Below are 23,595 nucleotides of genomic sequence, written 5' to 3'. Positions count from 1 at the left end.
TATATTACTTATTAATTATATGGAAATGAATATTAAAATCTTTTTATGAATGAAAAAGGAAATAAATATTACACACGGAAATCTGTTATTAATATTATGTTACTAATGTTACTAATTGGCACAGAAATCAGGCCAAATGGAAAAGGAGATTAATAATAAAAATTCACTATAAATATAACATAGCTTTCCCTATATGCAAAAATTAGTAACCACCAAATGAAATATTAGGAAAAAATTATGAAGGAAAAAAAATGGGAATGAATAATTATTTTTTTATGAAGGAAAATAGAAATGAATATATTTAAAAGGAAATGAAATATTAGGAAAAACGAAAGAAATATATTAATATTTCACTGGAAATATAACACAACTTTCCATATGAAAAAAATTAGTAACCAACAAATGAAATATTAGGAAAAAAATATGAAGGAAAAAAGGAATGGAGATCAATATTAATTCTTTTTACGAAGGAAAAATGAAATGAATATATTTAAAAGGAAATAAAATATTAAGAAAAACGAAATGAATATATTAATATTTCACTGGAAATATACCATAGCTTTCCCACAAAAGAATTACTAACCAACAAATGAAATATTAGGAAAAAATTATGAAGGAAAAATGAATGACAATAAATAATTCTAATTATAAAGGAAAAAGAAAATGAATATATTCAAAAGGAAATTAAAATATTTGAAAAAATAAAATGAATATATTAATATTTCATTGAAAATATAATCGGCAATTATATTATTATAATTATATAAATTAAATATTAATTAATTAATTATATTAATTATTAATTATATTAATAAATAGTACTCCATAATAATTAATATTTATTAACTAGAAGTTTGAGCAATCCCCTCACCAACTTTAGATGTCGTTGATCAAATTAATTTGTACACGTGTGACATGAACACTGCAGAAGGTCGAACATATTTAATATATAATAATAATAATTTTTGTATATATCAATTGATATTTTTATTAACGAAAAATAATTAATTTAGTGTAATTGACTAATAATAATTTTCTAATAATTATTATCGTAATTAAGCTAAATATTGGTCGTTGAATTTATTTTTATACTCTGTAATAATTAAAGTTAAATTATTTCTCATTTTTCCATATTTATTTTTGTAATAATATAATTACTTAAGTTATATTAAATATATATCTTTTTAAGATAATGGTAAACAAACAAGTCATATATTATTCAATTAATTGAGTGATACTTTTGCACTAATCTTATAATCAAATAAATGTACATGTTCAATATTATATTTTTTTAAAAATAAATTTATCTTTAATTTTATTATCTAAATAAATAATACAAAAATTTATCCGTGAATCGCACGGGTAATTGGATAATTATTTGCTCTAATTCAAGCAAAGAAAACATCAGAAAATATAATCAATCCAACAAATTTCATCAATTGCGCTATATAATATTCGATATTATAATTTATTTAATTATATATCGATCTAAATATTCTTAAAATATTATAACAAATTAATTCCGTGCAACGCACGGGCGAAAATACTAGTAATAATAATAAGAATAAAAATACAATAATAACAATAATTGGATGTAGAAATGGACTCCATACTGGATTACGTACAGTCGCCATCTCAGTCCCCCATGTGTGCAAGCTGACCATCCCCACTCCATACACTACCATCTCTCTGTCGATCACTCCTCCATATGGACACACCTTCTCCTTTCATATATATTTCAGACAAAAAAAAAAATGCCCCTTTCATTATTCAATTGTTTATCATGAGAAACATATATATACGGAGTATAAAATTTGCTTTTCAATTTGTTTCAATGTGATCTTTCATTGTTATACAAGTTGTTAATTTGATTCATTCTACGATAGAATTGAAATTATTAATAATGTTCTTAACAGTTCGTATAAGGAGTTTCGATCACCTGATTGTACAAATCGGACAAATACAACGATTTCTTCTTATGCCTAGCGGGTATAGGATCGGTGTTTGGGAGTGTTTGAACCTGAGAGAGGTCAAAAGTCCCTTGCACAGAGCAATAAATACCCTTAATACAGGCGAGCTTTGGAGTGCATGCTTGAGCTTTAGCATGTATTACATGTGTTGTAAGGGGTTCAATTCGCCTGTAATTAAGAGTGGTGACAGTAATAATGTTTAATGATTTTTATGTATTACTACGTGGGGTTAGCCTTTATACTATACACCTGAACTCCTATCTTTGATGAGGCGGTGCTCTTAATGTGTGGGCTCTTGTAACCGTTCTACATGTTCTCTGTTCTTAACCGTTGTTTCACTACTTTAATGGGTTAGACGCACCAGGTCGGATCTAGTACCTTGTCCAATTATCTGTTACTAGGCCCCCTACTCCCGAGTTGAGAGTGTAGCGGATTCAGCTAGGAAGTAATAATAATATAAACTTATTGAATACTTTGCCATTAGCCCTTTGCTTACCGACTACCGAATTTACGCCTGAGTCGAAGGAAGCCGGTCTCGCGAACCTCTCTCACGAGCGATGTCTCGTGGCTTCCAGGGTAACTCGTAGTGATCTCCAGTAGCGACGTATCACTTCCACTGTGACCGTTCATAAGAAAGACCTTTGGCATTAAGGAATTAATGTGATTAATCCTGCCATTATTTCATATTAATGGACTGTTAGTGGGAAGTAAATTCGTGCTTAGTGGATGGAGGTTACATGTGAGGAATGAATGCCATTATTCAATGCTATTTATCACATTCTCTACTATAAATTTCCAGGTTGAGCAGGAGATTTACACACAAGCAAGAAATCGGTTTTAAACCTCGAAACTCTGCTCAACCTTCGTTCTAGCCACCTGTGTTCATCCCACGTTCTCGTTCGCCGGGTCCCGAGTTTGTGTGCTCAAATGCAAGGACCGTAGTACATTTTATCCTGGGAAACCTAGGCCGCAACGTTCCAGCACCCCGGGAAGCGGTAAATAAGGTTTTAAGGAAAGTGTCTCACGACTCGTACTTACAACTACCCCAAAGTCCGTTATACACCGTCCCTGTATTCCAGGTTTATCTAACCTTTGTTGTAGGTTTAAATTCCTGGAATTTTCTTGTATTTCTTTTTGTTGTAATCCTTCGTGGATTATTTTTTCTTGTAATATTTCTTGTAATATTTGTTTTAGTGGATTTTCTATTTCGTCTATTTTCTTGGGTATTTCGAGAATTGTTTTCCAACATTCCTTAGGAAATCCAGACATCTCACCAGGAATCATTCCACCTCTAGACGAAACCAAACCACTAGGTGAATTCTGAGATGCACGATTCCGATCAAGATTTAGTCTATCTGTATTTATTTTGCAGTACACCACCTACAAAATTTCAATGCTCAGTCGCTGATGACTATTTCAGAAATCTTCAAGCTAAAGCATCAGGTAGAAGAATAGAGCTAGTCATCTTGCTTTTCTGTAGATCTCTATATTCTCACATTGGCAAGGGAGTATCCTGCATTGCTCCATTTACATTGCTGGACCATATAAAATGGCCCTTGAATCTTTCCTGAGGGATCCTTGTAATGCCATATATTTTTTTTTATGTTTCATTAATTTTGATGCTTGTATCTGATGACTTTGTTGTGGGAGTAACCGTAGAATTCATTGTTTGTGTGTGTATTCATAGCTCACTTTGACCAGCCGTTGGCTCGGTCAAAGGTCAGCTCTTCTATAGGGTAGTGAGCAAGGTCAGACCCCGTACCAATCCTTAGGGGATAGCCTTTTCGTAATCAAGCCTTTGAACTTGACCAAGAGAATGCCCTTCCGTCGGGTAGCTAGCGAGATTGGATCCGGTGCCAGCTCTAAGGGAATAAAGTGTGCGATTTTTTTAAAACAAGGATGTGCCTCATTCAAATAAGTTCAAGGATACGATCTCGGCCTCCCACTTTGGTTGACACAAAGGGCTCTGTGGACAATAGTAGAAACATTTTTTTTATTCAACAAAATTGATTAGGGCGGACAATGACCAATAGTTACATCAATAATCATATTGCTGATCTTATGTGTTTTAGCGAATAACATGTTTTTGCGTTGCGCGGGTTCCTTATCTAAGTACTCCTTGTCCATTTTTTCCATGACTTGATCATACCCCTTCTTTTTCGTGTCAGAAGCAAATGGCTCAGGGTAGGCAAGCGGTACTTAAAGAGTTCTTCCTCTAAGTACTCCTTGTCCCCTTTTTTCATGACTTGATCATACCCCCTCTTTTTCGTGGCAGAAGCGGATGGCTTGGGGCCCTTGACCTTGAATCCCTACTAACAATTGGGTTAGAGCTGTTGATGCTTACTAAATGACCTGGGTCGTCGCTTGGAGATCCACAGGTGGCACCTATGCCTTGGGTTCTTGCTGCCCTCCACCTCGATTATTGTTGAGCTGGTCTCGGAGATCACCCCCGCGGTTGCTGTTGAGCTGGCCCCGAAGGTCGCTTGAGTTTGTTTGTTGGGCATCCATGTGACCATTGCCATTGTCGTTGATGTTCTGGTCACGGGAACTATGGGAGCCACTTGAGCTAGATCGTGCCATTTTCCAAGCTTGTTGATGGGATTGAAAGATATATGTTGTAGCCTTGAGTTGATCTTAGGCTCTCAATGAAAGCATGGTAATACTGTTTAACAGATACATTTTATGTATTAGTAAACAGGGACAATTTATATGATTTGTCTACAAAAAAAATAGAGCCCACACTTCTTGTTATATTGGGTCAGCCTTTATACTATACACCTGAACTCCTATCTTTGATAAGGCGGTGCTCTTAATGCGTGGGCTCTTGTAACCATTCTACCTATTCTCTACTCCTGATCGTTGTTTAACTACTTTAATGGGTTAGACGCAAAATGATCCAACTTGTTAAGGATAACCACATTCATACAATCATAACTTTGGCCCATCAACAAGAATGCTTCAAGTGATGGTGTAAATGACGTTGGTCACATGCGTGCCACACCCCGAAGCATTTTGTTGTAACCTAAATGAATAGCACACTGTTGAATCCAACTTTGTTGCATTGCCTGGAACAAACATTCATGTACTGAGACTATTGTTACTTTACTTATAATATATTCCAGTAACATTATTACCATCAAGTGGTTATGCCAAGTGTAACAAAGAGACTAAAAATGTGAAGTGATGTGATTGCACTACTATCCTGGCTTAGATAGTGCACTTGAGATGATTTTATGGCAAGAGGCTTGCTTATCGATCACATGGTCAGGCCTGGTTGGGACCGAGATGAGTAATGAAAGGTGAGTGTATTTAACGGAACCGGGTAACATGGTCGGGAACTTGTCTAGATTTGGTCGGCGTGTGATCCACTCAGACTAGGATATATTGCCCTTTATATAGGTGAACTTTGGAGCGCATGTCGTAGCCTTAGCGTGTTTTACACGTACTGTAATAGGATAGGATTCACCAGTTAGAGTGGGTACGCCAGGTGTAACAAAGAGACTAAAAAGGTAAAGTTACACGATTGGATTGCTCTCCTAGCTCGAGAAGTGCACTTGAGAGGATTTTATGGTAAGATGCTTGCTTACTTATCACTATGATGAGTTTCTTGTTCAAGCTTGGTTGGAACTGAAATGAGTAATTAAAGGCGAGCGCATTTAAGTGAATGGAACCGGTCACATTTGTATAATCCTAATGAATTATACATTCACTGATAGTTATTCCCCTTGTCATTTTACTATTGGTCAAATCAACTCTCTCTCTCTCTCTCACTCTTTTTGCTTATTTTCTTTAGTATTTTTAAATTTGACTTTTTGTGTGTTTTATAGTAGTTTTATTATAGTTTCTAAATATATAAATTTTATATACTAATGTTAAACTTAATATTATGAAAAATTGAATTAAAAAAATAACTTCAGTTAAGTCTCATCAATCAAACTAATCTTATAAAATGGAAAAAAAAAGAGTAATTATGCAATTCACAATTCTCATGTGATCAAACTAGGTACATATAAACTAAACAAACAAAAAGCCCCATCAAAGAAAGGAATATATCGTAGGCAAGTGATTATGCATATGGAATCACACATTTTTTGTATTGTGCATTTCTGTTATTATGATTGTGCATTTTTGTAATGCATGATTATTGATGTAACAAATGCTTCCGTATCTGGTCTTATAAGGGGTTTCGATCCCTATCAATTATACAGTCATTGACAATTAATTATGCAATTCACAATTCTAATGTGATCCAGCCTCTCTCTCTCTATATATATATATATAAGATCTGGTGTGAAGGAGGTCTCAGGTGGCACATGCGGTGAGATCTGAGTCGTTAATCAAATCTATATGAACGGTTCAAATCAATGATTTTTTTAAAGGCGCGTCCCGAGAAGAAAGTGTTATAAAGTGTAAAAATAACGCACCTTAAGTGTTACAAAGACGCACTTTAAGTGTTAGAATAATGCACCTTAAGTGTTAAAATGGTATACCTTAAGTGTTAAAATGGCACATCTTCAGTGTTAAAAATGGTGCAATATAAGTGTTACAAAGACGCACCTTAAGTTGTAAAATCACGCACCTTAAGTGTTAAAATGATGCACCTTAAGTGGAGAACTTATGCACTTTAAGTGTATAACTGACGCACCATAAATGTTTAAATGACGCACCTTAAGTGTTAAAAGGACGCACCTTAAGCTTGGAAAAGATGCACGTTAAGTTTCAACAAATAAGTTCTTAAGTATATAACTAGCACACCTTAAGTGTTAAATTGGCGCACCTCAAGTATTAAAACGACTCACCTTAAGTTTCAACAATACGCAAAATGACCAAAATACCACCGCGTTTTTCTTTTAATTCGTGTTCATCCTTGACGTTGATTTTGGCAAGATCAATGACTATCATTCATCCGCATGTTTCACATTGACACCTCCTCCGCATTTGATCTTTATTTTATTTCAAGGGATGAGATTAGGTGCGGAGATAACTTCTTGTGCGGAAGTGTGGTTAACACAAAATGATGCACCTTAAGTGTAGAATTGACGCAGCTAACCTTAAACATTAAAATGTCGCACTTAAGTACACAAACCACGCACGTTAAACACACAAACAAAGCACCTTAAGAACATAAACTACACACCTAAAGTTTTAAAATGACGCACCTAAAGTTTTAAAATGACGCACCTTAAGTTTTAACAACTAACGCGTCTTAAGCATACAAATCATGTACCTTAAGAAAGAAAACCACGCACCTAAAGCTTTTGATCGGCGGCGCAACTTAAGTTTCAACAACTGACGCACCTTAAGCACACATACCACGCACCTGAAGAAGGCAAACCATGCGCCTTAAAATGTAAAACAACGCACATAAAACTTTAAATCGACGCACTTTAAGTTCTCAATTGAAGAAATGACGCACCTTAAACACATGACCGACACACTTTAAGAAGGAAAACCACGTATATTAAGAAAGAAAACTATGCACATATAAAACTTTAGATCGACCCACTTAAATTTCAACAAGAACGCACCTTAAGCACATAGACCATGCATTTTAAACACAAAAATCACGCACCTTAAAAGAAGAAAAATCACGTAAAGCGCACCTTAAAATTTGACATAGATGCAAAAAGACTAAATTATCACAGCATTTTTAAAATATTATTAATCATGGACATTCATTTAGACGAGATTAATGACTCTCATCTCACCGCATCTGGCCGCACCAACTGCATTTGAAAGTAATTATATATATATATATATATACTGCCCCTCCCCGTGCACTAAGTGACCAGCTAGGTACATATAAACTAAACAAACAAAAAAAAAACCCATCAAAGAAAGGAATAAATAAATAATGAAGTACACTACTGTACTCTCTTCCCCTCTGCACTGTGTTCCTGGTAACGTTGTGTCCTGACAGCACTACAAGATTCTCAAAAGCATCGACACAAACCCATTCCTTAACACACACATACGCCATTATTCTTGCTCCCCAAATCACTTCAATTCATTTCTCTCCCTCATTCCGGCGATGGGTTGTGTCTGGAGTCGGATACTCCTGCTCCTGTTTCTGACGTGCGCCGCCGCCGCAGATCCCAGCGACGAGCGGTGCTTGACTTATCTCAGCCAGTCGCTGGAGGACCCGTTGCGCAATCTCCAGAACTGGACCAAACCCAACTTCGCTAATCCCTGTCAGGGATTCAACTCCTTTCTCCAAGGCGCCACTTGTAACAATGGCCGCATCTATAAGCTTTCTCTGTCCAATCTTTCCCTCAGGGGAACCATTTCTCCGTACCTTTCCAATTGCACGAATCTCCAGGCGTTGGACCTGTCCTCCAATTCCCTGGCGGGCCCCATCCCGCCGGAGCTTCAGTTTCTGGTCAACCTCGCCGTGCTTAACCTCTCCGCTAACCGCCTCGCCGGCCCGATCCCTAGACAGCTCACCCTCTGCGCCTACCTCAACGTCATCGATCTCCACGACAACCAGCTCTCCGGGCCCATCCCGCCCGAGCTGGGGCTCTTGGTCCGGCTATCGGTGTTCGATGTGGCGAACAACAAACTCGCCGGCCCGATACCGGCGTCATTGGGGAACCGGGCCGGGAACTTGGCCCGATTCAATGCAAGCTCGTATGAGGGAAACAAGGATCTTTTCGGGTACCCGTTGCCGCCCAAGAAGAGTAATGGGCTGTCCGTATTGACCATTGTTGGGATCGGGTTAGGAAGCGGGTTTTTGAGCTTAGTACTGAGCTTCACCGCCGTGTGTATATGGCTGAGAGTGACGGAGCAGAAAATGGCGGCTGAAGAAGGAAAAATCAGTCAGCTCATGCCTGATTATTAATTAGAATACTACTAGTCCGTAATATATATGATGAATATACAACAATTTTTCCTTTCCTTTTCTGTTTGTTAGATTACTTATTAGTTCTTGATGATGATGATGAAGATCATATCGTTGTGGCTTTCTTCTTCTTTCTTCTTTCTTGGTTGGATTTTGGGGGCGGAAATGCTGAGCTTTCTTCGATCAATTCTTGTCTTTTACCGATCATGGCAATTTTCCCTTTCCTATTTTAAGTTTTATCACTTCCTACACAATCATATTGTGGATAAAAAAGTATAGCAATATTTATCCTTCCTCGTTACATTCTTACAATGGAAAATTACATTAATTTCCTCCATTTTTCCCGCCAAAAACTAAAAACAACCTCAATAACAACTTCCCCTTTATATTAACAATTTCATAACTCTATGTTCATAATTTCATAACTTTATATTCACAGTTTTATAATTTCATGTTCACAATTTAATAGCTCTACGTTCACAATTTTATAACTCTATGTTCAATAGTATCAAAACTTCATATTCAACAGTATAACACAATTTTTGAATCTATATAACAAAATTGTGAATATAAAGTTCAAAAATTGTAAATATTGAGTAATGTAATTTTGTATATTGAAATATAAAATTATGAATATAGAATTTTTAAATTGTAAATATAAAGTTCTAAATTTGTAAACATAAAATTTTAAATTTGTGAACATAAACCCGATTCCACGTTATAAGGTGAGTCTGGGTCTATAGCTAGCATAACCGCTCTTCAAATTCGACTTGGGACGCATTCTAGAATTTGATTAATAGAAAATATATATAATATCACAGTTGCATTAGTAATTAGCAATTTGTTTACTAACTCTATTAAGCTGAGGTGATAATATATGCACCTTTGGGGAAAATCATTAATAAATGAAGAACATTATTATTTCAACACCTGTGGTGTTTTTTGAAGGTCTGAGCTGGCGCTTGGTGGGAGGCCATCAGGCCAACACCATTATCTCTCTACTACCACATGTTCCATTCTATAATTAGTTAGCATAATAGTACTCCATAGTATTCTCCAATCCCCTTCATCACATTGATTAGACGTTTTGTTTTCAAATGATTCTTAATTATAGCGTTTTTTTTTGGTAAATCTTAATTATCTCGTTTTACTAGCATACAAAGGGTGAAATTCCCCCTCTATTCGGGCTCCAGAATCTGACTTAATAAGATACTAAAAGGTAAATCATAGGGCTCAACATTTCATTAGATGAAAATACCCGTGTTTAGTGTCCATGAAAATCTTACCATATTAAGTAAAAACTCTCATAATATGGCCCATTAGGTGATTCTCCTAGATTCATAAGTATCTCGTTTTAGTAGGAGCAATAAAATGTGACTAGTAATCTTACAAAAAGATTTTTTAATTCATAATAATAAGCTTATATATAATACCAAATTAAATAATTTTGTTCTAATTAAGTATTTAAAAAAAATATGAAGATAAATCTTAAATATGCAATACTTATTGTAAAAATATAACGTTTTTTATGAGTCGATAAGTATTACATTTTTACTAAAAAATAAAATTGTTTGTTAAAAAATATAAATGAAAATGTAATACTTGTTAACCAATAAAGAGTATTATTCGGCTCATGTGAGATGATATTATACAAGACAAAAGGTTAACATTTGGTGTGTTTGATTTGTTTATTTTTATAAGTAGATATTGGTGTTTAATTGACTTCGAAAAGAAGAAAGATAATTTTTATGGAGACAGTTAAAAGAAGAAGAAATTAATCAACCATGGATAAACCACTACTATTATGTAACAAAATCATAGTGTCACACACTCACACCGTCACTAACACATGGAGTCATAAATACAGGGGTTGATTTAACTTAATTAGGGACAATCCCGACTGATCTTTTTAGAACACAACACCCCTTCTTTTTAAAACAATTGCTAAAAGTCAGTCTCATTTGTTTATTTTTGTACTAGTGTGAGTTGATCAGACAATTACTTGGTAATTATAAAATTTCAAATTTGACTTCGTGTGAAAGCTGTTTATTGACTTTCTTAGTTTAAGTCGATTATTTTATTATGATCACAATGCAAATTTCATCTAAAATACACTTTGAAGTAGTTATTTGAATCAGAAAATTTAACTTAACCAATTGCGCTCTAAATAGTGTGATTATGATTGATAATATAGTGGAAATATGGTGGGTGGCATCATTATTATTCATTGTGGACTTGCTGGTCTATAGTCGGAATTGCATGCGGAATAATGATGTTCCAAAAACCTGGCTTTCTTCTTCCTTCTTGCCTTTTCAACTTTTTGTCCCAAAGGTTGTTGTGCCAATAAAAGAAGTTTTAAGAAAATGGCTCCAATCTCTTCAAATTTTTGACTATCGATTGGGATGCAATTTTAGGTGGAAATATTGACAAATTTTATATAAATAAATAAGCTTGGGAATTTTAAATGAAACATGAATATTATTATCCAATAAAAATATTTGTCGATAGAAAACTAACTAGACATGTTCTTGGCTCAAAGAAGAAGACATCCATCATGCATCCTTGACAGGAGATGGTGGCAGGGGATGATAGAAACCACTTATCCATTAACAACTTGTTACGATTTGATTCTCGTTCTAGATAAGTTCAGTAATTCCGTTATCAATTTACCAGAATTCTTGCCTTCAACTTACTAGAGTCGTCATCCTTGTTTATGACTCATCACGTGTGATCATGGTCCTCACAAGTGTAGGGTTCTTGATTTTGACTTATTAGTGTTCTTTATCCTTGATAAGTTAGAGTCTCTGCCCAATAAAATCCTCGTTATCTACCTACAAACCTTTCATCCTCATCCCTATAAGACCAAAGGGTATTGTCCTTAGTGGACCAAATGTTTACATTATTGCCATTTCTTAAACGCTTGAGAAGGGTCCTATCTCATGGACAAGCGGATGATTAACCAAGCTATGCATCATATCCTTAGCCTACTATCCATGCTAATTATATATCACTTACGTTAAATAGAAATGTTTAGTTTTCAAAAAAAAAGAAGAAAAAGAAATGTTTATAAGTATTTGTTCAATCATTATTTTACCGTTAAAACATTTAGGTCATGCAATAATTTGTATTTATTGCATTTTTTGTTAGTCTTCGTGTGTTGCATCGGATCAGAGATCTAATCTAGACCTTTCACAACAAACCAACTATGCTAAGTTTCGAGTTTAATTTTATCCCTATTATTTGTTCATAAAGTTATAGCGCAAGGGTCTTGACATTTATATTGCACGAAGCCCAAAAAAATTAACAATACTAATCATGTTAGTGTCATTAGGCTGGTGTATGGTTTATATTACTTTGACTAAGCTACTCCCTATTATGTTGGAGTAAGTTAAAGTCTCCTATGTCTATTGTATTACTTGTAAGTTATTGTGCATTGATTGAATACACAAGATAATACTTTCACTAATCAATTAAGTTACAAGAAATTACATTTTAGGGGCGATTTTAACTATGTTTGTTAGACTATTGGCTTAATAATAACAATTTTACAAGTTTGACTCCGAGTAGGAGCGGCCTATTGGTGTTCTTAATTAGTTTGAGGCTGTCAGTTTGTTGGTTGGTTTAACAAATGCATGTGTGCCAATCACTTTGCTAATGACTAGTTTCGGTTCGTGAAAAATAAATTATTGGGAGAATTTATTCACGTCATATTTAATTAAAAAAAAGTATATTTTATTTTGTTTGGTTGGCGGAGAATTTATTTCAATTGAAAATGAATTCTTTAAAAATTAAAAAATATGAAATATTTGTTCTCATTTGGTATTTTATTTTTCCATACATTTTTGGGATAAAGATATAACGTAACATTAATTCACATATTACCATCACATATATTTTTATTATATAGGGGTGTTGTTTTATGATTGTTGGACAACCGCTTGGAGATCTATAAAAATCAATAAGTACTAGCAAAAAAAATGTATATTGCTTCTTAGTGGCAAATTAAAGATTGAGAACCCTTTACACACGCTATTTTCCAAACAATCATTATTGCGTGGACCGTTGTCCACACAGCTGTGTGAATCATGTTCCAAAAACACATAAAGTACATTATTTTAACTCATTAAATACATTATTTTAACACATGAAGTATATTATTCTAACTCATAAAATACATTATCTTACCACAAAAATTTTAATATTTTTAACACATAAAGTACATTATACATGATTCTAACTCATAAAATACATTATTCTAACACATAAATTACATTTTTCTAACTCATAAAATTTATTATTTACCCCATAATTTTATTATTCTAACACATATAAAATACACTATTCTAACTCATAAAATATATTATTTCACTCCTAAATATTACAAAGTTGCAATTAGATCCATACACATATCATTTTGATGCATTCATGCCCAATAATCATTTAATGACTTGCTATTGTAGATCACTAAAATTTTGACGACCTTCTAACCCACTCTGACGACATTTCGATTAACTCCGGCGAATTTTCGATCAACTTCAACAAAATTTAATAAAAAATACGGAAAAGTGATCAAAAGTCACATGTCGGAGAAGGCAACCAAAAATAACTTCAACAATTTATTTTTTACTAGCTAAATAATAAAATATATTTTAAATAATTTCATTTTCATATTCAACTCAATTTCAATTCGCGGTCAACTCAATTTCAATTCGTTTCCGTTAATCAAACGGGGCGTAAGTGAATTGAGCGGGTAGAAATCAAAACTATGATAAAAAAACACATAAAGTACATTATTCTAACTTATAAAATATATTATTTTAACAATAAAAGTACATTATTTGAACTCATAAGATATATTATCTTATCGTAAAAATTTCATTATTCTAACACATAAAGTACATTACATATTATTATTATATCTCATAAAATACATTAGTCTAACACATAAAGTATATTATTTTAACTCATAAAATAAATTATCTTACCTTAGAAATTTCATTATTCTAATACATATAAAATATATTATTCTAAGACATAAAGTACATTATTTTAACTCATAAAATGCATTATCTTACCTTAGAAATTTCATTATTCCAACACATATAAAGTACATAATTCTAACCTATAAAATATATTATTTTACCCATAATGTTTATTATTCAAACACGCGCGCGAAACAACGAATTTTTAACATTAAAATGACATCATTTTGGACCGTGATCCACACAACTGTGTAGACCACGGTCCACGCCATAATTTGCCAGTAGAAATCGACTGGGCCACGGTTGTTACATATGTGGACCCATGTCAATGTTCACAATTTTAGTACCTTAGGTTCACAATTTTTGAACTCTATGTTCATAATTTTTTAACTCTTTGTTCACAATTTCATAAATTTATATTCACAATTTTAAAACTTTATATTCAATAGTATAACACAATTTTTGAATCTATATAACAAAATTTTAAATATTGAGTAATGTAATTTTGTATATTAAAATTTAAAATTGTGAATATAAAATTTTAAAATTGTGAATTTCAAATTGTGAACATAGAGTTTTTAAATTGTAAACGTGGACCGACCTCGGTCCATAGCATAATTTGCCATTGGGCCAACCATATGCCTATTTTCATCTAATTCGCCCCAAATCTATTCTTCTTGAGTTCTAGTTCTCCAATTGGACTTAACTATTGATACGGACCCTGTTGTGATGGCCCGACCCGTTAAAAGTATATGGTCGCCGTGGTGCACCACCGGAGAGCTACAACAGCGATCTTCTCCGTCAGTCGACAAGCCAATTCCGAGCACTTAGAACATCCAAATGTTGAGAGCAATTTCTCAGATACGATCCTATCCGTTGAGCCTCAGAACCCTAGCGAGCCTTTCCTCGCTGCAGCCAAGCTTTGATTTCTCCATTAACACTTCCTTCCGCTCACTCTCGAGTTCGCCGCAGCTACAGAGGCGCCAAGATGAGCAAGGACATGATGATTACAGCTCACTACCATCAAGGATCTTCGTGGTGCAGCCTCGGTGGAGGCCCGATTTTGTTTTGAAACCGAAGCTTGACGAAGCTCTCAATCTCGCCAATTCGCTTGAAGAACGGCGAGATGGTTTCTACGAAACCGAGTTCTCCGAGAAAGAGGTGCCTCCTCATATCGTTGTTCAGAATCCAGCCGCCAGATGGCCTCGTGCTGGTAGCCTATTCTTTTGCTTCATGCTTTATCCCTGTTGCATGTCCTGTGTATACTGTACTCCATGTTTCCATGTCTCCGCTCTGTATATATTTTTGAGCTGCAGGCGAGCAGCTTTGGTTAGGCTATGCCGTATTGTTTACTTCCACTCATGAGTTAACGGTCTGATAAGTCATTTATAGGGGCAGAGTAGTGTTAAAGAAAATTGTGCTCTCTAGTCTTAGGATCGTGTGAATAGAGCGTTCTGTACAACTCAGGAAGTGGCCTGTTAAGTAGTATCTCAAACTGAATAATCCTGGATATTAGTTGGATTGGAGAAGTAAGGGGGACATGGATGCTCTATTTATAGCTCTTTGTGTAGAAAGGAGAATACTTTTTCTGTATATTTAGCCTAGGCATATTTTCCTATCTATTTTCATCATTTTTTGCTAAATACATGTTGATCTGGTATCTTATAATGTGGCAGATACATTTTTTGGACCAGGGACAGTAAGCACAATAAAATGCCATATAAATGCATTGGAATCAGAAGTATGGACTTTTGGCTTGTGCAGAATAATCTTTTTAACCTCCTTGAAGTGATAGACTTTTGGATTTATGTTGCTTATCTTTGCATGTTATTGATAGGGTGGAGTAGATGCAGTTTTTGTAAATGCAATGCTTACTGGAATCCAGCAGCGGAATTTGGGGGTACGTTGGAATAATTTTTACATACAAGTTTATGCAAATCTTTTGGCTTGAATTGAAGTATTCATTGGTCAAGGCCTTCAATGATTTTATTGCTTCTCCTACCAATGACAGCGTGAATGGGGTAGACCTGTTATTGATCGTGTAGGCCTTATCATAGAAATATTTAATGCACATGCACAGACAAAGGAAGCGAAGTTACAGGTAACCTGCAATCGCTCTGCATTCTAATTGTGCTTTATTTTCTATATCATAATGATTTATATTGCACTTGTGGAGAATGAGGAGCTATTAGATTTCTGTATGGCTGTATTTCTGAAACTCTTAGTTCATAGGCTGAGTTGGCAGCTCTTATGTATAAGAAGAGCCGACTTGTACGCCTACGTGGTCCTGGTGGGCGCTGTACTTTTGGTGTAATGGGAGAGGCAGAGGTAGTTAGTGCCAGAGGGTAAGTTTATTGTTTGCTTGTTTTTGTAGATTAGCATATAATATAAACAGCCAGCAGTAGTTTCCTATTAATTTCTTGACTTCAATTCATAATATCTTGGGCATTATATTCTCTTTTGTTTGTATTCTAATTAGTAACAATAGTTGCTAGTCTGAAAATGTTCTGAAGGATTCAGTAGTAATTTACAGGAGAGGAAGTGGAGGACGTGGTTTTATTAGTGGTGCTGGAGAGTCCGAACTGCAGCTCCAACGACGAAGGTATTTGTTGTTTACTGTCTCAAAGAATTTTATGCTCAATTATTAGTTAAGAAATATTGCCTTGTTTGTATGATTGGATTGCATGAATTATGTTACTGTTGACATGCTTATATTTGCTTAAATTTTCTTCAATTTCAGAATTTTAGAGCGTAGACTGCAATTGTTATCTGAAATCAAAGAGGTTCGCCGTACACGGGCCTTGCAACGTGCTTCTCGCAAGAGGCATGCAGGCTCAAATGGCCAGGACATTGCTACTGTTGCTGTTGTTGGTTATACAAATGCTGTAGGTTGATGGCATATATATATATATATATATATATATATATATATATATAGTTGTGTACTTGCCACAATTTCATGTACAAAATTGTGTTGATAAATTGTTTTATTCACAGGGAAAATCTACACTAGTTAGTGCCCTTACAGACAGCTATCTCTACAGTGATGATCGGTATGGGAAACCACTTGGAAATTCTGATTTTGATTCTAAGCAGTATTTCTTGCAAGAGCATGCACTCCCAGTTCCTTATCTTCTCTCCTACTGTTGTATTTGTTGTCCCTTTTATTTCTTGGCAGATAAAATAGCATCATCACTAACCTTGGTTCTCATTCTGCAGAATGTTTGCAACAGTTGATCCAAAATTAAGCAGCGTTATTCTTCCGTCAGGGTAAATATAGATATGAGTTCCATGTTTTTTTATAATGGAACTGTGCATTGATATTTGGCCAAGGATTTACTTTGTCTTATTCTTGTAATCAAATATTTTACTCAGGAGGAAGGTCCTTTTAAGTGATACAGTCGGATTTATATCAGATTTGCCTGTACAAGTAAGTAGCTAGTTAATCAGCTCTTTCCCTTCTTTGATATGGCTATTCATTGTTGATTGACTATGTATATTTTCAGCTTGTGGAAGCATTTCATGCAACATTGGAAGAGGTTGTTGAAGCTGATATCCTTGTGGTACGAGCTTTTTGTTTTTCTACCCCACTATAAGTTGTATAGGTCTTCCGGTACCATTCTAAGAACTTCTCTTGGATGATGTGATAGGAGTAAAATTGCTTCATGCCTAATCCTTTTATTTCTTCTTTATTCGTGTCTTTTGTCCCATTGATAGTTCTGTTATGCTATGTAAATATTAAGCACCGAAAACATCTGTATTGCAGCATGTGCTGGATTCCAGTGCACCAAATCTTAATGAACAACGGGAGACAGTTTTGCAAGTTCTTGAGCAGATAGGTGTATCTAAGGAGAAGCTTAAAAACATGATTGAAGTTTGGAACAAGGTACTATTACTTACTGGCCCTTGCTTGAGGGAAATCTTATGAAGGAGAAATGTATAGTCTCATTACTTTTGATCTTTGCAAATCGTTTAATAGATTGATCTTGAAGAAGAGGAAGTTGGTTCTGATGAATATGGTAACGAAGAAGAAGTCCCCGAGGAAGAATATGATAGTGTTCCGTCAGACCAGCTCTCTGGAGCTGATTGTCATCATGACAATGAAATTGATAAAGATATGAATCCTGAATGGGAAATGGATGAGCAACAAGGTGGCAATTGTGAGAGCTGGTTGGGCTTGGAGGGCGAGCAAGACTTATGGGTAAACTACGATGATTCCTCTGTTGGATTCGGGGACTCGGAGGATTCTTGGAAGGTTGTGCCCAAGGGCTGGAGGACAGGAAGAGGAAGAAGAGATTCACAGGTTGAATCTGAAGCTCTTCCACATGTCAAAACATCTGCACTAACAGGAGTTGGGTTGCAAGAGTTGCTGGAGTTGATTGATGAGAGGGCGACCCAGACACCCCAAGACACACCAGATGCAACCATCTTCAACCGCAAATGGAGGCCACCACGGACTGAAGATGCTGACATCGCAATTGGACAATGAGATGGGTTAGGCAAGCAAACAATCATGTAGCCAGCCAGCCAGCCAAATAGCCGATAGCACTCCTTTCTTCTACCATCAGCTGTCTTAGAAGGCATGATTTCAACATGGTTGAAGTCAAGAAAATCCGTTTCTTGCAGCTCCTGAAAACCATCTCCATCAAGTAGCGTTTAGCCCTACCAATGCTGCCAGAGCCCAGAGGTGTACTCATCCATCCATCTTCATCCATCACTGGCAAAGAATCTGAAGTTACCCAACTGTACATTTTAGAGGGACAATGCAGAGTCATATGTTATAAATTATTATACCAAGGGATGAAATATTAACAACTCTTTTCCTTCTGTTTTAATGTTGCTTTCCCTATTACACATGTCACCTGAGACAATTTCAAATACAAATAAAATGAAAAATTTGAACTTTTGCAATAATTTATATACAGTAATTGCCAAAGACCTTGTGATTTAGTGGCATCTGGTGTCCCAGTTTATACTCTCACATGAATGATGGGAGTGGGTTCAAGCTTCAGTTAGTAATACTCAAAAAAAATAAAAAAAAAATATATATATATATATACAGTAGTTCCTAATTTTGATCAAAATTAATATGACATGATCTTATAATAATAAATTAAAATTTAATTTGTTCACATAGACAACTTAATTGGTTTTTGTATAATAAATTATAGGTAAGGAATTAAGGATACAATATTGAATTTTGATAATTGTAATGCGAGAGTTACACTAATAAATCGGGGTGTGAGAATGGTCGGTGGGAACGATTTTATTTTTGATAAGCTCTTGGGGTAATGGGTAGTAGTGTAATTAATGAGTTATGAAAGAAAATTGGAGAGTAATTAAGATTAGCGTAGCGCCGCGCCGACAATAGCAGGGGCATGATGGATATGCGCGTAACCCCGACCCCACTTCCCACACCTTCCCCTGTCTCTCTGGCTTCTCACTTCCAGCTTTATTACCACTATCTTCTTCTTCTTCTTCTTCTTCTTCTTCTTCTCTTCTGTCGTTATCGCCGGAATTTAGATTCACCGGCGTTCAACAATTTGTTGTGTTCGTATACCTGAATATCACAACTCAGCAGATCCGAGATCCACAAGTCTCAGGTGAATTCCCCTCCCCTCCTATCATATCGTTTCCCTCATTTCCATTCCATTGCGAATTCATATTCTATCTGCATTCTTTCATTGCCTTCTAAATTTCGGATCTCTGTATTATGATGAGGAGCTTATATGAAGAGACTGGGAACTGAGTTCTTTTAATTTCATCTTCTGCGGATCCGTATTCATTCATGCTGCTTCATTGTCTCTGAGAGTTATATTCCTGCGCGTCGTAGTTAAACTTGTTTTTCTTATACAAATTTTGATCATGAGCATGGTACTACTTAGATCAAGTTAATAAATTAGTAGCTATATTAAGAGGGTATGTGTTGAAAAGTTGCCGTCTTTATAACATGTGTTATAGCTGCTAGGCTGTTAATTCTTAAATGGAGCTGTAGATTTTGTTTGTAGAGCGCCTGATGTTCAATAAATAGAAAATTCTGTACTTTTTCCTTGAATGTCATGTTCCATAAATGGCAAGATTTTCAATGCAGGAGAGAATTCTGACTCAAAATCTCTCTTGTTTGCCCAGTTTGTAGTCATGTCAAGAAAGCCAGGATACCCAACGAGGCGATTTGGAGGTGCTGGGGGGCTGTTTCATCCAAAATCACGCATTTCACCTCTATTATCTACAATTCTTGTCATTCTGGTACTTTTAACACTGAGTTCGTTCGATGTTTACACATGTATAAGTCGGTTTTATATCATATAAAGAGACTACTAAGATGAACTTATAACTTAGGCCACTCCAGAAATTTGAAATTGATAGATTTCTGCAATATACCTCAATGTCAATGCAGAATTGCTGATGAATGCTCCTTGTGTCTTACACTTTCAGGGTATTGTCTTTGTGGTTGCTTATATTTATCGGGGCCCAGGTAAGAAATTTTCTTATACAGTATATGTTAATTTATTCCCCCCAAAACTCTAAGTATCCCGATTTACAGCACTTCATTTTTTCAGTTTGGTGCCTTAGACTTTTAACTGTCTATTTACTTTTTTCTTCCCCCCACAATTTAGGTATTGGTGCAAGTACCAGGGAAGCACTTAGCAAGATAGATGGTATGATTTTATATTTTTCTTTTGGCTTGTGTATTGTCAACTTTCTACTCTTCAGCATACGGCTTCTTTCAGTATTCACCAACTCACCATAAAATAGGCATAAATTGTGCAAAAAAGGGGAATGTCTATCCTATAAGATTAAGAACCTTGTAGTGAAAATGATATATGTATTGTCTAGTCTTGAGGCTTGGGCATCAAATGAAACTGTAGTAACTACCTTTTTCAATCTTTTGTAGTTGGTATTATTGATATGATACAGATTTTTCATAAGACATGATAGGTGTTATGAAAAAACTGACGTCTCTGAGTTGATACCTAAAGCCCAAAATCTCGATTGTTTACCATTTATTTTATGTTTCTTACTGAATTATCCATAAACGGGAGAAAGGTTACAATTTGAATGATAGACTATTTAAAAATATTTCCTATTTCTATATCTATTTCCGCAAAATGAAAACATGTCATTTGCTATTTCTATTTTGTCCTCTTTTCAATTTACACATTGCTCAATTGGCATCCAAGGTTGAGAAAATGCATGAGTTCATCTTTGTGGGGAATTTCTAAGTGAATATCAATTCTCAAGCTGATGATTCTAGTTTTTTTTTTTTTTTTTTTTTGGGCTTCACAGCCTAATCTATTTCACTCTTTTCAATTTCACCGATTTTCTATCTTTAAATTGCAAATTCTCTTTAAGAGAAAGAGTGCATCTAAAGTTTCAAGTGTTATCTTTTTGCTGGAAAAGATTGTAAATTACTCCGTATTTGTAATATATTGAAACTCTTCCCAATTTTGGACTTTGATGTGTCCAGGTGACTTTACATGCACATCTGAGGTTCAGAGAGCAACGGCATATTTAAAGAGCACATATGGTGACAGTATGCGTAGTGTTTTGCACGTGGGACCTGATACTTGTTCAGTGGTCTCTAGATTGTTAAAAGAAGAGGAAACTGAGGCATGGGGCGTGGAACCATATGACATAGAGGATGCTGATGTGAACTGCAAAAGCCTTGTGCGACAGGGCATAGTACGTGTAAATGATATCAAGTTCCCTCTACCCTACAAGTCAAAATCTTTCTCACTTGTTATTGTATCTGATGCGGTGGATTACCTATCTCCAAAATATCTTAACAAGACACTCCCAGAGTTGGCAAGAGTATCCTCTGATGGTGTAGTTATTTTCACAGGTAAATAATCCCTCGTGCAGTCGTGCTGTCCTCATACTACCAAGAACATAAGTGTTTGTAAATATAACGTTAATTGAGCAGCTTTATGCCTTTATCAATAGTTTCTTGCCGCCAAAATACACATGATATGATAAGCTGAAGTTACTATGGTTGGTTTTGATTGAATTTTTTCTTTTCTTAATTAACCAGGTTATCCAGGCCAATCTAGAGCGAAAATTGCAGAGCTATCCAAGTTTGGGCGTCCTGTAAGTTTCTTCTTGTTTGTTGGATTTTGTGCAGATCAATACTAATGGATTTCTCACTTTTCCATTGCTTTTTTTTTCCCCATGCGCCTATGTAGGTGGTCTCATGACTTGTCATTCTAGCATGTAATTTTTTATTAGTTTTATACCTCATGAAACTTTGGTCTTTAGGACACATCATGTCATCAGTGATTCCAGATTATATCACAACGTGATTTTATACATTTTATCTACTTATCATAATGAATGAATATGGTTTCTTGTTAATGATTCCTATGTTAATTTCATAGCAAAAAAAAAACATAGGGGTTTATGAATTAATTGCTTTGTGTGAAGGCAAAAATGCGGAGTTCATCCTGGTGGGTACACTTCTTTGCTCAGACCAGCTTGGAGGAGAATGAAGCAGCAACTAAAAAGTTTGAGCAGGTTGCGACTAAGAGTGGGTACGTGCCAAGGTGTCAAATTTTCCATGTGAAATCATACCATTGATATAAAATATTTACAGATGCTTATGATCTTTTCATTATTGTTTCTTTTTTAGCAACAGATTTTAATACGGAGTATTCATTACTGGCCACACAAGTGTGCCTTGCTTTTAAGTTAATTCAATATTGTACACGAGAATACGAGATGATTATATTTCGTTTATATGAACAGTCAATAATCATAGAAGAGAAGTTTGACAAAGAAGATGCCTGAATTCTTTGCATTCATATTAGTTGTTTGGCTTTAGCTTATCGGTTCCAATAAGTTGAAAATGAAAAAGCTACTTTGAGTAGTTTATTTTTAAATCAGACATGAGGGGGGGATCCCTGGGGTACCGACACCTTAAGTTGGTTCCACCACTCTGCGCGAAGTCACGACGTGCGCTAAGTCCTCGAGGTAAGCTTCCTCGCTCACAAGGGGGCAAACATCTACTATCTTCCTCTCATCGTTCTGCATAGCTCCAAACGCTGCGAGGCGGTCGGCCACTTTGTTCTGTTCCCGATAGATCACTCGAAAAGAAACCTTCCAATCTCTGGTGAGCCACCATCTGATCTCGTCAATGCATTGGCGGATAGGTCCTCGACCATCCAAGTCTTCTTGAATCCACTGGATTATAGTTTTGGCGTCCGACTGAACCTCTAAGTCACGAACGCCTCTTTTCCATGCCCAGTCTAAACATTCCACAATAGCTCTTGCTTCCACAATAGCTGGATCCGCATAAGATGTTTTACACATGATGCCTCCAACCCACTCTCCCCTGGCGTTCCTCATGACACCGCCTATTCCAGCCTTTTGGATCCCAGACTTAACACTCCCGTCAATGTTAAGCGTGAAGCAGTGATTCGTAGAAGCCCTCCATTTAAGCCAAGTAGTTCTGGTCCTTCTCTCCGTGGTGCTGCTGGTTTTGGTGCGAGCAAAGGCAGTAGCAGTCTCATGAACAGCTTCCTTTATCCAGCTTATCTTGTGTTGTGTCGTCACTCCTCTGTCGTTAAAAATTTTGTCACACCGCCATCTCCAAATCCACCAGACGATGATGGCGAACCGGTTGTGCCAATCGGTATCTCCAGGCTCCCCATGGTCATTGTTAATATTGTCCATAATCCAGTCCTTGAACTGTAAGCGTCTCCATCTTCTTCTTCTCGTCGCACCTGCAAAAGCCCTCCAGAGTTCCATGGCCTTCTCGCAGCTCCATAGAATGTGTGCAGTTGTTTCCGCCACCCTGGGGCACTTTTAA

General features: G+C 35.7%; 3 protein-coding genes across 3 annotated transcripts; all 3 read left to right on the top strand.

Moving 5' to 3' along the window:
* Positions 1 to 7,782: 7,782 nt before the first annotated feature.
* Positions 7,783 to 9,015, top strand: LOC116014082 (receptor-like protein 44). Its single transcript, XM_031254075.1, has one exon. It carries the CDS (start codon positions 8,002 to 8,004, stop codon positions 8,806 to 8,808), a length of 807 nt encoding a protein of 268 aa, XP_031109935.1. The 5' UTR covers positions 7,783 to 8,001; the 3' UTR covers positions 8,809 to 9,015.
* A 5,462-nt stretch (positions 9,016 to 14,477) lies between these two features.
* LOC116014147 (GTP-binding protein At3g49725, chloroplastic) lies at positions 14,478 to 18,704 on the top strand. Its single transcript, XM_031254150.1, has 13 exons — positions 14,478 to 15,003; positions 15,467 to 15,531; positions 15,628 to 15,690; positions 15,802 to 15,891; positions 16,023 to 16,135; positions 16,324 to 16,392; positions 16,531 to 16,675; positions 16,788 to 16,843; positions 17,010 to 17,060; positions 17,166 to 17,220; positions 17,297 to 17,353; positions 17,557 to 17,676; positions 17,770 to 18,704. The coding sequence occupies exons 1-13, from the start codon at positions 14,631 to 14,633 to the stop codon at positions 18,277 to 18,279; spliced, it is 1,767 nt and encodes a 588-aa protein (XP_031110010.1). The 5' UTR covers positions 14,478 to 14,630; the 3' UTR covers positions 18,280 to 18,704.
* A 514-nt stretch (positions 18,705 to 19,218) lies between these two features.
* LOC116011948 (probable pectin methylesterase CGR3) lies at positions 19,219 to 22,565 on the top strand. The gene is made up of 7 exons (XM_031251387.1): positions 19,219 to 19,393; positions 19,920 to 20,036; positions 20,226 to 20,265; positions 20,408 to 20,449; positions 21,259 to 21,633; positions 21,823 to 21,878; positions 22,212 to 22,565. The coding sequence occupies exons 2-7, from the start codon at positions 19,929 to 19,931 to the stop codon at positions 22,362 to 22,364; spliced, it is 774 nt and encodes a 257-aa protein (XP_031107247.1). The 5' UTR covers positions 19,219 to 19,393; positions 19,920 to 19,928; the 3' UTR covers positions 22,365 to 22,565.
* Positions 22,566 to 23,595: the final 1,030 nt, after the last annotated feature.

Source organism: Ipomoea triloba, chromosome 3 (genome assembly GCF_003576645.1).
Source record: "Ipomoea triloba cultivar NCNSP0323 chromosome 3, ASM357664v1".
Classification (NCBI taxonomy): domain Eukaryota; kingdom Viridiplantae; phylum Streptophyta; class Magnoliopsida; order Solanales; family Convolvulaceae; genus Ipomoea; species Ipomoea triloba.
This window is presented reverse-complemented; position numbering and strand designations above follow the sequence as displayed.